General features: G+C 54.5%; 8 protein-coding genes across 8 annotated transcripts; 5 read left to right on the top strand and 3 right to left on the bottom strand.

Moving 5' to 3' along the window:
- Positions 1-859: 859 nt before the first annotated feature.
- Positions 860-2,034, top strand: CLAFUR5_08270 (uncharacterized protein; the record flags this gene model as incomplete). Its single annotated transcript, XM_047907418.1, has 2 exons — positions 860-1,644; positions 1,695-2,034. 2 exons carry the CDS (start codon positions 860-862, stop codon positions 2,032-2,034), a joined length of 1,125 nt encoding a protein of 374 aa, XP_047759328.1.
- A 331-nt stretch (positions 2,035-2,365) lies between these two features.
- Positions 2,366-3,172, top strand: CLAFUR5_08269 (uncharacterized protein; the record flags this gene model as incomplete). The annotated part of the gene is made up of 1 exon (XM_047907417.1): positions 2,366-3,172. The coding sequence occupies one exon, from the start codon at positions 2,366-2,368 to the stop codon at positions 3,170-3,172; it is 807 nt and encodes a 268-aa protein (XP_047759910.1).
- A 17-nt stretch (positions 3,173-3,189) lies between these two features.
- On the bottom strand, positions 3,190-5,817 carry CLAFUR5_08268 (Vacuolar protein sorting-associated protein 53; the record flags this gene model as incomplete). The annotated part of the gene is made up of 2 exons (XM_047907416.1): positions 3,190-5,702; positions 5,769-5,817. 2 exons carry the CDS (start codon positions 5,815-5,817, stop codon positions 3,190-3,192), a joined length of 2,562 nt encoding a protein of 853 aa, XP_047759909.1.
- Positions 5,818-6,256: 439 nt separating this feature from the next.
- CLAFUR5_08267 (uncharacterized protein) lies at positions 6,257-7,069 on the top strand (the record flags this gene model as incomplete). Its single annotated transcript, XM_047907415.1, has 1 exon — positions 6,257-7,069. The coding sequence occupies one exon, from the start codon at positions 6,257-6,259 to the stop codon at positions 7,067-7,069; it is 813 nt and encodes a 270-aa protein (XP_047759903.1).
- A 712-nt stretch (positions 7,070-7,781) lies between these two features.
- On the top strand, positions 7,782-8,720 carry CLAFUR5_08266 (uncharacterized protein; the record flags this gene model as incomplete). Its single annotated transcript, XM_047907414.1, has 1 exon — positions 7,782-8,720. One exon carries the CDS (start codon positions 7,782-7,784, stop codon positions 8,718-8,720), a length of 939 nt encoding a protein of 312 aa, XP_047759902.1.
- A 335-nt stretch (positions 8,721-9,055) lies between these two features.
- On the top strand, positions 9,056-9,606 carry CLAFUR5_08265 (uncharacterized protein; the record flags this gene model as incomplete). Its single annotated transcript, XM_047907413.1, has 2 exons — positions 9,056-9,145; positions 9,217-9,606. The coding sequence occupies 2 exons, from the start codon at positions 9,056-9,058 to the stop codon at positions 9,604-9,606; spliced, it is 480 nt and encodes a 159-aa protein (XP_047759138.1).
- Positions 9,607-9,829: 223 nt separating this feature from the next.
- CLAFUR5_08264 (uncharacterized protein) lies at positions 9,830-10,481 on the bottom strand (the record flags this gene model as incomplete). Its single annotated transcript, XM_047907412.1, has 3 exons — positions 9,830-9,889; positions 9,944-10,363; positions 10,413-10,481. 3 exons carry the CDS (start codon positions 10,479-10,481, stop codon positions 9,830-9,832), a joined length of 549 nt encoding a protein of 182 aa, XP_047759904.1.
- A 423-nt stretch (positions 10,482-10,904) lies between these two features.
- CLAFUR5_08263 (uncharacterized protein) lies at positions 10,905-12,269 on the bottom strand (the record flags this gene model as incomplete). The annotated part of the gene is made up of 1 exon (XM_047907411.1): positions 10,905-12,269. One exon carries the CDS (start codon positions 12,267-12,269, stop codon positions 10,905-10,907), a length of 1,365 nt encoding a protein of 454 aa, XP_047759906.1.
- Between the last annotated feature and the right edge of the window lie 349 nt (positions 12,270-12,618).

Genomic DNA, 12,618 nt, shown 5'->3' with positions numbered 1-12,618 from the left:
TCATGCGGCTGAGGACTTTGAGAATGCGCTGGCGGACATGCATAGCGGGAAGACCGTCAAGCCAGTGCTGCTTTGGGAATCGACTCAGGCATAATCTAGCTGTTAGAATGTCTCTAGGCGACTGCATCACCTTCGGTAGATGTTATCGTATAGACTACTTGCATCGTCGTGCCCTCCCTGCTGTCATGTCTCGGATCGCTTCGCTCTCGGTCTCGGCCCAGCTCACCACTCCGACTCCACGGTGTTGACTTCACTTCCTGCAACCCATCAAACATTGCAATGTCAAGAACACTTTATCTCATCCCTTGCAGCAAAGTGTCCAACATGTCCATCGCAGCCTCGCAGCTACAACTATATCGAGCAACCCGACGCTACGTGCGTTTGACATGCATGAACCGCGCACAATTGCCTACATGTACGAATGCGCAAACGAATATGCGACCTTGATCCTTCGGCCCGCCGAATCCATGCCAGTCTGCGGCCATATCTCTGGGAAGGATGGAACGCCGATGCGGGAGCTGCATAGCTCCGGTCATTGACGATTTGTGCACCAAGGGCTCAGCTAGGCAGTAAGTTCTTCTTAAGTTGTCATCCTCTGCTCCCATATTGGACACCACTGTCGGACTCTGGATGAGAATGTCACCATCGCGGTGACAGATAGTGTCGACGACGCCCACACGGCTTGTCATCTGCGTGGACGGCACGAGGGGAGGCGGCAGCCAGACGAGCATATACCGGATCTATGCAGGCATCACAGACGGGAAGTGCTTCGACAGAGAGACTGGAAAGACTTGGCAGCCATAACGACATGGGTGGTACAGCTGCTAAAGGTGGGCTTGCGCTCTACCCACTACAATGAATGCTGCTTGAAGCATACAACTACGGCGTTTCAGTCGATTTTGATGGGCCAACCGAGCACCTTGGTACTGTCGAGAAGCCTCTGTCTGCTGTCTTTCCACTACCTCGAAAGAACAATGCTGAGCTGAGCACATCTACATTCCAGGCGGCGAACGGCGTCGTCGTAACGATGCAGGACCTCAAAGATGTGCACGTTCAACCAAAATACAACGGGCAGTACGGGGTCAAGCTAGGTAGCAGATACGGCTCTATTCGCGCCAAAAAGGCTCGAACGCCATTCGACATCAATGGCTACCTACGCGGCTATTGCGATCATGCTCCTCAAGGAACGATCATTCACCCATCGGTGTACCTTTTGCTGGACGAGCACATCACCGTGGCTTTAGACACGAAGGAAGCCAAGCTACAGCGAAGCCTGGAAGACTGGAGAGACAAGACTCTAGGCATGGAGAATGGCATGACAAACTTCGGCTTCTGGGGCGGGGACGATCTAGCCTCTGCACCGGATCCTGGTGCTATCAGGGTACTGGTCTGCGGCAATACTGGGGTGGGAAAGTCGACGTTGATCAACAAGACTTTTGGCGTGGACGTCACGCAGAGCTCCGATCGGTCGAGAGGCATACATGATGTTAAGGAGGAAATCACGTTTGAAGGTCGACCTGATCTGGTCGTACATGATTCTGGCGGCTTCGAAGCCGGTGCAGATGCGGAGTTTCTCGCTATCGAAGAATTTCTCAAGGCGAAGTCGGCGGTACTAGAGGTGGAGCAGAGGCTGCATGTTATATGGTAGGCCAGAAGTGAGTACTCCCTATCTGTGCTTTGCTGACGATGGATAGGTTCTGCATCGAGATCAACAGCGCGAGAACCTTACAGACAGCCACCGAGAAGCTGTTCCAAGCAGTTGGGGTGTATGCGAATGAAGTTCCGATCGTGGTGGTGGCAACGAAGAAAGACGGTCTACTGGACTTGGAGTATATGAAGCGCAAGAAAGAACTCAAGAAGCTGAAGCAGCCATTCAATGAAGAAGCGTGTGAGCAGTATGCCGAAGAACAACTCCAAGTCCGACTTGATCAGATTCGGGAAGAGATGGAGTCAGTACCAGGAGGCAGACTCGATGCTCTGGTAGCTGTGAGCCAAGGCAAGTATACTCTCCTTGAATGCTGGGCGGAAAGTTAACAAAGCGTCCTCCAGATGACGACGAATCAATCGCCAACCTCAGCAAAACAACCTCTCACACCTTCTCCACCGACAAAGTGCGTCTCCTCTACATCGGTGCTCAAGGTATGTATCGAATGGTAGGAAGATACCAACAGCCTCACCATCGTCCCTATGTCCTGACTGTCATCTTCCACAGTGACCCGCATCGACCTCAAAATCGACCTGGCCCTCGCCGAAATGATGCGCCGCTATCGCGGCCTCGTCCAAGACAGCCACAGGAGTCTCCTTCACCGTCTCCGGCTCCACGATCCACCGCCGCAACGCAGCCGCAAAAGTCTGCAAAGCCATCATGAACTGCTTCGGCCTTCCCTCTGTCTCCGCTGACGTCGCCATCGAGACTCTACAGCGAAACGTCTGGAACCATCTAGGCTTCGACATTAACATCGCCCTAGCCAAATGCCTCAACACCCTTGCCTACATCGGTACAGGCTTCGCAGGTGGAATACCCGCCTGGCTCGTATCCGGTGCCATCTCGGTCCCGCTCGTCGTACCATCGACCTGTTGCCTTTTTCTGACAATGTCCTGCGACCTAATCTTGGTCTTGACGCAATCGTTCCTGAAAGTCGCATCCAAAGGCGCCTCTGGACAACCTTCAGCATCAAATCTCCGTGACGCTGCGAGAGTCTATCGTCTCAACAATTATTCGCAACACGTCCATCTCGCTATCAAGAACTTGATCCCCAAGCGGAATGTCAAGGCTAGCTACGAGCATGAGAAAATACGACAGAGTGTGGAGGGGATCGTGGAGGAGTATAGGGATAAGTTGATGGATGGGACGAAGGCGTTGCCGGAGATTAGAAAGCTCGGGATTCGTGGAGGAGGCGGGAGCGAAGATGGCGATGATGATAGCACGGAGGCGGGGTCGACGTTCTACGATGAGCTGAAGGAGGCAAATGCGAAGGCTGTTGAGCTTGAGGCCAGAGGGCCTATGCCTGAGATGCCGGCTGAGAGGGAGCCGGCGGAGCTGGAGACGAAGGATGTTCCAAGAGTTGAACTCCCAGACACGGAGACAAGGATACGAGTCAACGATACGGACAAGCTGATAGAACTGGAAGCTCGAGGCTCCATGCCGCGAATACACGAACTCGAAGGCTGAGCAACATGGATAGGGGACTACTGATACGGTTTACCAAATCCACCAAATGTGCCACCATCCTTCCGGAAGAAGCGCCCAAGGTTCTTCAAATTCTCGTTCAGGCTCGGCGTAGCTTCACGGTCGATGGGACTGCCGACTGGAGGCGGCGAGGTCGTCCTGCTAGCGGCATTACTGGGGCCTGCTCCTGCTCCACCTGGGAGTGGAAGATTCGGGGTTCCGGCTGCGAATCTATCTCCCGCCTCGCGAGCGGCGTTCATCAGCGTTGTGCCAAAGTTGGTAGGATCGAAGCGGCCCGGGAGAGTGGGCGAGGCATGCACTGCGCTATCCTTCAGTGCTGCGAGGCCGAGACTGGTGGAGGATGGTGCCGGCTGTGCAACCATTTGTAGTCCGGCTACTGTTGGATTGCTGACTTGCAGGCTCTCATTGGCGGGACTGGCTTTGTGCGCATTGAAGAGCTCGATCAGATGACTCTGATCCTGGTTCCTTCGAATGCCTTTCAGCTCGAGAATCTTGCGGAAGTTCGGCTCCGATCGATCGCGGATGTGGATGAGGTATGCCTGCACCAAGCCTTCGGGGGGTGACGAGCGGACTTGAAGTGTCTTCAGAACCGGATCGAGCTTGGCTGTACTCTGGTTGACACGCTTGACGAAGGTTGCATTCAATGGAGTGCCAGGTTCTGCATTGAGCGTGGCAAGTTCGGAAAGTCCCTTCTTCAAGACGTACGAGTCGAGTAGCATCTGCTCAGCACCGGTCTCGGAGACTGGTCGGCAGACCACGATGGTGGTCAGGTAGGTGTTGACCAAAGCATCGACTAGATTGTCGCAATAGGCTCGCGCGTAGTGTGGCTTGTGTAGGTATCGTAGAATGTCCTTGCTGCGCTCTTTCACGCGCTGTAGCAGTGTGGATACGAATTCACTTTGGTCGCCTACACTCTCCATCTTGCTCCATGGCACTGTTCGCATGCTCCGCCATGCTGGTTCGCAGTCGGCTTCTGTCTTGTGGACTAAGCCACGAACAGCAGCAGACGCCACCCCCATGAATGTGTCTGCTTGCGACTGTAGGTCAATCTGTTCTCGTAGGTCATCGTCGATGCGCTGTCGGATCTTCTCTTCCAGCTGATTTGTCGTAGTGTAGCAGTAGTCGGCGGTGTTGAGTATGATGACAGCGTCTTCAATGCTCGGCCCACCTGTCTTCTCTGACAGGAAGTAGAACAGCACTTGCTGTGCATAGGCGTCCAGGTACTTTGCGAAAGTCTTCGATAGCTCCAGCAGTCGACCTCCCGTTGACAGCTTGGCACACTGTGCAAGGGTCACACGGTAGCTGTGAAACAGCTCAGTTGAGGACGGGATGACGAGCTGAGCGTGGAACTCTTCTTCAGGATTTCGGATGTGCTGTTGTCGATACTTGGGTATCAAGGTTGCGAGCTGCTTGTCCTGCGACTCGACCCAAATGCTGAGATATGGCTCGAAAGCCTCGGAAATGGCTTGACTGAAGCCGTGACGCTTGTCTTCGCCAGATGCGATTGTATCCATTGATGACCTTGACTCACCTGCGGAGAAGCGTCGTTCCAAGCTGTGTTCGAAGTCGAGGGTCTCCTGCAAGCAGGATAGCAGAAGGTTCACATCCGGTGGCTGGCCATCTGCTCTTCTCATGGACCGCTGCAGTATACCCTTGTAGTCGTCTCGCGTGCTTTCGCAGAATGCATTCGCTAGCATTTCGTTGACTCGCCAAGTCGAAGGGAATAGCATGGCATGTTCCGCATCGTACGTCTTCAGCATTCTGTTGAACCACGAGTATCGCCGAGCTATGTTGTCAAGTGATCCTGCCTCATCGTTGCCTCGGAAGACTTGCCGATACTCCCGTAGCTGTGTGTTGCAGTACCAGGTGATAAGCCTAGCTCTTGCATGTTCGCCTAGCGCATCCATGACTTGACATGCTTCATTCAGCATGCCTCTCTTCTGCTGCACCTCGGCCTTTGCGAAAGCGATCTCGAAGTCTTCGCAGACTTGCTCAAGGAGTTCTCTCTGAACATCGGCCACGTTCCTACTCAAGGCAGCGATCTGATCGATACTCCGATAGCTCTTGAAATGTGCCATAAGCTGGATAACAGCGTGGAGGAGATGTGCACATTCTCGGTATTGCCGACTCTGGCTCAGGCCTCGCAACTGCTCGTATGCCGTGGTCAACATCTGCAGCCTCTTTAGAGCCGTCATGGACCGGGTGAGGTTCTTCTTGGTGCTGTCCAGCCGCTTGATGTCCGCTGTCATCTCGGTGATGGCGCGCTCCGTCTCCAACGCTCGCTCGCGCACTCCTTCGATCTTGGCGAACATGTCGGCCAGGTCTGCGTTTGCATCTTGGATTCGTCTGACGCTGTCCGAGTCTGAGGTCGTCTGCGCTGCGACGAGCGATGCGATGTCGCTGTCGAGGTCATTTTGATGTCGTCGCAACGAGGTCGAGACGGCGGAGACGGACGAGAGGCTCGATGGTTGAGAGAAGAGGGCGTTCAGGTGGTCGATGGGGTCGTAGTCAACTGTGCGCGGTCAAATATGAGTAACATAACGTGTACAGACAGGGTGTCGAGGTTGTGGCAGCTCACCAGCGTCTAGAGCGTCTGCTGTGTGCGCGGTGCCATTGACGGCAGTCATTGAAGTCCGTGTACAGAGCGCACTTTTGTCGTGCTATCGCAGAAGCTCTAGAGTGCACTGGGCTTTGTCGTGTATACGGTACATGTATGCGGCAGGAAACATACAGCATCACCATTCAAGTCCACGTCGCCCGCATCATCGCATGGCGTCGCCGGCCCGTCACCTGTGCATGCTTCGTTCGCGTCTGACTTCAAATGTTCGCGACATCGCACCACGGTACTAGTCAACACGTCTGAATCGCCGTGTACCAGCGAGCTCTTGCAATGCCCTCGCAAGGTAGCAACACCACCGTCGGGGCCCTTTTCGCAAGCATCAGGCCGTGTACGGGACAGGTAATTCAAACGTGACCCGAGAGGCTGCCTCCGTCGAACACCTTCCTGTGAACGGCTCCTGCATGTCTACCTCTGTATAGCGACTGCATCCAGCCCTGGCATCGACCATGACTACGCATACTGCGCCGCCGCTCGCCAGCCGCCATGCTCAGTACACGGCGGGCACGAAGAAGACAACAGAGTGGTTGTGTCTGACTGCTCATACCTTGACCGGCGCTGCCATCGACCTCACCGAAGCCACTCAAATCAGCGTTCAGAAGCACTTATCGTTGGCGCAAACAATCGCCACAGCCGCAAAGTTGGCTATGCAGGTTGAGGTGGAAGGGCTTTCGCAGACACCATCGCTTCTAGATGGTGTCATCGAATCGCGACAAGAGTTTGTCAAATTCTACTCTGCACACTACGCTCGCAGTCAGCGACAGAGCAGTCACGGCCACAGGCACTGCCTTGGAGCTCTGCGAAATGTGCGAATGGTCTTGCTCACTGTCCAGCTGCCCGAGACTGGGTCTGCGGATCGCGAGGACACATCAGGGCTGCCTACGGCCAATGTCTACTGCATACAATGGCACCGATGGGAGGAGGACGAGGATGAGAATAACGATGATGAGGCGCTGTGGGCCACATCACACACTGCACTGGAAACTGATCAGACACAAAGCGGACATGCTCCTTTCACGCATCAGGAACGACCTCCGGAGGAACTCTTGGACAGGGAATTCGCCGTCTGGTGTTTCGTCCGCGATGCTCAGGATCTTAAGCGTTGGGCTCGCGACGCGCTGCAGGAATATTCATCTGGTCATATCAGCTTCACGGCTGCATCTGAGGTGCTGACTACAGCCGTAAACCTCATACGGGAGCACGCTTCACAGCAGCTAGGCCCGGACGACTGGACCATCGTGCATGAGTTTCTTGAGCTTTAAGATGAGCTGAGACGCTAACGGCATCATTCACGACCGTCAAGAAGCCAGTGCGGCCAAACTCTTCAGATCAGTCGTGGGCACCGTCGAAATGCTCTGCCTGGGAGCAGCACCAAATCTCGCGGACTGTCGACACTAGAGCATCAGGCATTGACTTCAGGGATGATGCACAGCTACTGGAACCCTGTTCATTCGAGATGGTGTCGCCGAACATGCCGGCTTGTTTGTGCAGCTTGAGAGATAATTTAAGAGGATACTGTAGACCTTTGTCCTGGAGCACCTAAACTGCAAAGCTCAGCGATGGCCATCCATGCATCGTGGCCCGACTTGCTGCTGAACAGGGATTGAATGCTGCAAGTGTGGTAGCGCTTCGCGTGTAAGCAGCCACAGTCCGTGGCACTCTTCAGCTCTCAAAGTCGATGGTATGGATCTCAACAATCTTTCGTCCTTGCCCTACAGGTCTTCAGTTTCCGAAAAGGAGGCGCGAGGCTGACCAAAATGCTGGATTTTCCATCGCCACGCAACGACTGGACGCTTGACATCGTCTCTATCTTAACTGTCCTGGGGGAGAGTAATGTCAAGGTTAATGCTCACCTGATCACAGCACACTGGACATGTCTACTGCCTCGCCTTATGCCAGCACCACAAGGCCTACCGGCGGAGAAACGTGACTTCAATCATTACCAGCACGACCTGAACTGATTGGGCTACAGGCATGAAGCGTATGCCACTTGAGGACGATGTCTTGACCTGCGTGAGCACTGATTCGGTTAATGAGCGTGCGGGTCCTGATTACTTTGCCACAATCTTGCACGGTACTGGAATGGAAGAGGGTCCCTTCTCCGTCCGCGAAGTCACGATCAAGTGGAAAGATCCAGATCGAGGCGAAGAGGATCGGAGCACTCCAGCAATCAAATCCCGAAGATTGGGTCCGATGAGCGTGATAGCTGTGCTCAGCTCTCTAGTATCAGTGAGCCTACTGATATGGGCAGCCTTGATACGCGACGGAGTCGCAGTCATCGGCATTATAGCCATGTCCTTCACTGCACCTCTTCTTTGTGCCGGCTCAAGATACCAGCTCCAGTTTCCCCGTTGGTCTCCTGGAAATGAGGCTGCGCCTGGGGACGTCGTATTCAGAACTCGCGATGGGGCATTTACGGTTGTCCATTGCGATGTGGATATAGCTCGGCTTCTCTACTTCGCGCCTGAGGCACCAGAGTATTCCATGAACCTCTACACCAATAGGCTAAGCGGTGGGGTAGTTGGAGGCTTGATGCTCATCGTTAGCATAACCCTGTTTGGCAACTGTTCCTGGACCATGCAGGCTGCACTCGCGGTGACCTATGCCTTACTAAATGTCGCTTATTGGGTCTCAGCAATCCTCCTAGAGCGACATTCGTGGCGTTTCGACAAGCTGACGATCACCAAAGAACAAGTGATCAAGACAGATAAATCCACAGCAGCGCTGTGGTTCGCCATACATAAGTCGAGAAGTACCAACTGGGTGAAGGCAGGCCGTGCGAATCCTGATACGAGTGCCTGGAACCAATGGCTGAAAGATGCAGAGCAGCACACTTATCAGCCGGCTGAAATGTGGGATCCGGCACGCGCATTGCGGGACTTGTATAGGAGCGAGCTGTCAATGGTATTCTAGCGGTTTAAGTCACATGATTGGTGGCAGAGACAGAAGCTATTCACATATATACGACATGTGCTGCTTACCAATCAATGACTCATGGAGTATGTATGCGAGCATTGGCGTTCCAGGGAGTACACAATGGCGCCTGGGGCAGATAACAATACAGTGCATCGCTTCGACCCTGCCGTCAACATCCTTGCCCATCACGGTCTCAAAAGACTCGTCGATCAACGCTAAAGTCGTTATCGAGCCTGCGATACAGCATAAACATCGGGCAGACCGATCCGCTATTGGAGCAAGCATCTCGACGAACAATCGTCAGGGTCATCGCTTCAGCTACGAGCACCACAATGCCAAAGATCCTTCTCCCATCAGATGGTGCCTCTGGTGGCCCCAACGCCACAGCGACCTGCTTCTGCACCGCAGTCCAGATCTCCTTCGTACGCCCTAGCACCTTCACTTGTCGCAACAGCAGCAGCAGCAGCAGCAGCAGCAACTGACCAGATCGCAGCCCATCAATTCCGTCAGCAACACTCACGTCTGCCACTGCTCCGACTGCCACAAGATTCACAGCACCATGTTCGGCACCAACTTCGTCATCCCGGCTGACGTCACCACTCACAACCGCGGCAAGGAGAAGCTCACCATGTACTCTGAGAACCATACCACGACTACCGGGAACACGATGGAGAATCATTTCTGCTCGGTGTGCGGAACTGTGATGTATCGCATCGGGAGTGGATTTCCTGGGATGCTGATCGGGAGGGTCGCGACTGTGGATGATTTCGAGTTGATGGAGAGTGTGCTGAAGCCGGAGGTCGAGGAGTATGTGGAGAACCGGGTGGGATGGTTAAAAGGGGTCGAGGGGGCGAGGCAGGTTGAGGGGTTCGCGTTCAAGTGAAGCTTGTGGAATTGAGGCGAAAGGAGGAAAGGGTGAGCCATCGCGAGGACGAACCGACCTAGTCTTGCTGCTATGGTTCCTGATGAAGCGTTCTGCGCACCTGTCCCAAGCTCGATGTCTATCTTGCGAGAGAGCCACGATCATTCACTGGCTTAGCCTTGAAGCTGCTAAGTCCGCGAGCTTCCGGGTGTGCTGATTTCGGGCGGGCTCCCCATGGCCCAATCTACCATTCCACCATTCCCACCAGGCGAGCCTTGATGGTATCTCCATCCTCGAGTCCGAGCTGCGAGGCTTTGGTTAGCAACACATCATCACAAACATCACTGACTGCCCTCACCTCATCCGGTGTTGCGGTGGACCTCCAGGTGATATCGGCTTCTCTCCAGACGAATCTAAGGCTGAGATGAGATTCTCCTGAGCGTTCGCTGAAAGCATTCATGAGCCTCTCCATCGGCGTGGTGCGCTTCATCAAGAAGTAGACCACCTCCTCGTGCCACGGACCCAGTACCCTGATCGTTGTTCGTTGCTCTTGAGTTTCCCGATCAGGCGCTAGAATGGGCCCTGGGACATGTTCCACTGCGGTCGTCGGGCGCTGCGTGTTGGCTGCACCTGCCTCACGATGACCGCTTCGTCCTGTGGGCTTCTCGTAGAGCGCGGCGCTGCAGCTCGGACAAGTGCTCGATGTGGCGAACCAGGTTCTGGCACACTCAAGGCAGAAAACGTGGCAGCAGTCGGTTCGAAGGGGACTTTTAAGGATCTGAATACTGGTCAGTATTCCAACTCTGCAATCACGTGGCATACCTTACATCGAGGCAGATGGGACAGTCTGTAGCTGCCAGCGCCGCCATGAACGCGTTTTTACCTGCTAAACCCATGTTGACTTCTTGATGTACAGTTGTTTATGATGAATTGTATGTCGGTTCGTACTTTATGTTATTCGGCGTTCGGAGGGAAGGTGAACGGTTCAAGTGTTCCAGGTAGGTGCGCTAGGCAGGCAAGTGAAAGCTTTGGCCATACGAAAAACGGCAGCTACGTCCTTACATACTCACCAGAGTTCGAGGTATCTAGGACACGTTAGAGGCACAGACGGCATGCGATGGGTATGACGGGCAAGACCAAGCAATGCTGGGCAAATTGTAATAGACCAGACCACGGTCTGAACATCCTTCAGCAGACCGTTCATCGAACGGTTCATCCCCATGTTCGAAAAGTCACCGACGAGGATGACATGCTTGGCAGCAACGAGAGCGACGTAATGCATTATCGCGGAAGAGCGATATAGCTAGCTAGACGAACGACTAGAATCGTCCAGACTCCCTTCGCGTAGCAGGATTGATCGCACTGCTTCCATAAGGGGTGCTCACGCGCTTCTTCAGCGGACTTGCGATTCTTTGATCGGCACCCTCCCTGCCCAGACCAAGCTGGTTGCTACTAGCAGCCTTCCTCAGTGGACTCGCGGCGTGGCTGTACACGCCCAGACTACCTCCATCTCCCTTCATGGGACTTCGCGCCTTCAGACGCTCGTAGTGGGACGCCACAGGCGATGAAAGATCGGCCGCGCTTGCACTTGGGCGAGGCCGTGGGAGGTCTGCTGTGCCGAGACTCGGTCGAGGTCGTGATTGCGTTTGCGCGTTGACGTACCCATTCACGTGCGTCGGAGTGCCGACGGTTGGCGTGCCGTAGCCAGATGCCCTTCTTGACTCGGATGGCTGTGCTGCAAGATTATCCGGATCGTACTGTCGAGCATAGTTTGGGTTGGGATTTGTCTTGAATCTTCGCTTGATGATGGTGGTCGGTGTGTAGATGTCAACCTCGCGAGTCCTGGTCCCTCGAGGAGATGTTGCACTTTCCCGAGTCTGGATGCCAACATCGCGTACTGGTCTGTTCAAAAAGGGATGCACAAACTTCGTGTCGTACTCGTTCATGACTTCGCCGTGCACCAGCGCAGTGTCTTTCGACTGCCGACTGAAGGAAGTCTTGAGGAAGCCGAGCTGCAATGATAGCAGTATGCTGAACGCGACTGCTTGCATGACTGTGACCGACGGCCTGGAGTCCAGAGCTGCTGGTGGGAGAAGCAGGTAGTAGATGAGGAGATGTCCAGGCGAGAACAGGGTGAAGATGGTGAGGTTCAGCGGTCGTGGATGCCAGACACTGACCTCCCAGACTTCGCGTTCAGCGTCTGGGTAGGCACGCGATGCAGCCGTGCTCGATGCGATGACATTCTGCAAATATCGCAAGGGCGACGCAGATGCAGGAGAGCTGTCCACCTTCACTCGATGCGCGGAAGGTGTGGGCGGTGGAATATCGACAGGCTGCTCGAAGAGCCGGTAATGTCTTGACCTGAAGAAGGTGTAGAAAGCGTTCAGACAGCATGCGAATGTCAACGCGTGGACGACGAATGCGCACAGCCATGCGAACCATCCGCTGCTGCTGCCATCTTCACCAAACACATCGTCCCCGCCCTTCGTGCTAGTCTTACTCGCACCTCGTGCCAGGATGAACAGAATGTTGAGACTGATTCCGATCGGTATCGCCCATATCTTCAACCACTCTTCGTATGCGTCGTCATTGAGAGTCTCGGACAGTGATAGCAGGAAATCGTATGGGTCGAGATATGCTTTGATGCGCTCGCCGAGAGGTGCTCGGCGGACGAGTCGTGGCATGGTGTGCGCTGTATGTGGTGGTGCTATCGGATGTCACGATCAAGGCGTGTGGTGCGACGCATGTCTATTTGACGCTAGACTGCCTGCATCGCAGCTGCAGTGAACGATAATCTTACATGTAACCTGAAAGTGTCGTCGTGAAGCAAGCTCGTGAATGTTTACTGCACCTGCCTGCAAATTAAGCTTCGGCCTCGGCAGATTCCAGCGATGAAGCCGCGACGTGCTCTAGCGCGTCGTTGGAGCAGGGATGCGGTGCGCGTCCCATCGTTCTTTCCTTGCTCCCACGACCCGGACCAGACACCCATTACCCCCTGGTCAAAAGAGCTTTCAAGCACTCTGTGCATGGTCC

The sequence above is a fragment of the Fulvia fulva genome, chromosome 3 (assembly GCF_020509005.1).
Source record: "Fulvia fulva chromosome 3, complete sequence".
NCBI lineage: Eukaryota > Fungi > Ascomycota > Dothideomycetes > Mycosphaerellales > Mycosphaerellaceae > Fulvia > Fulvia fulva.
This window is presented reverse-complemented; position numbering and strand designations above follow the sequence as displayed.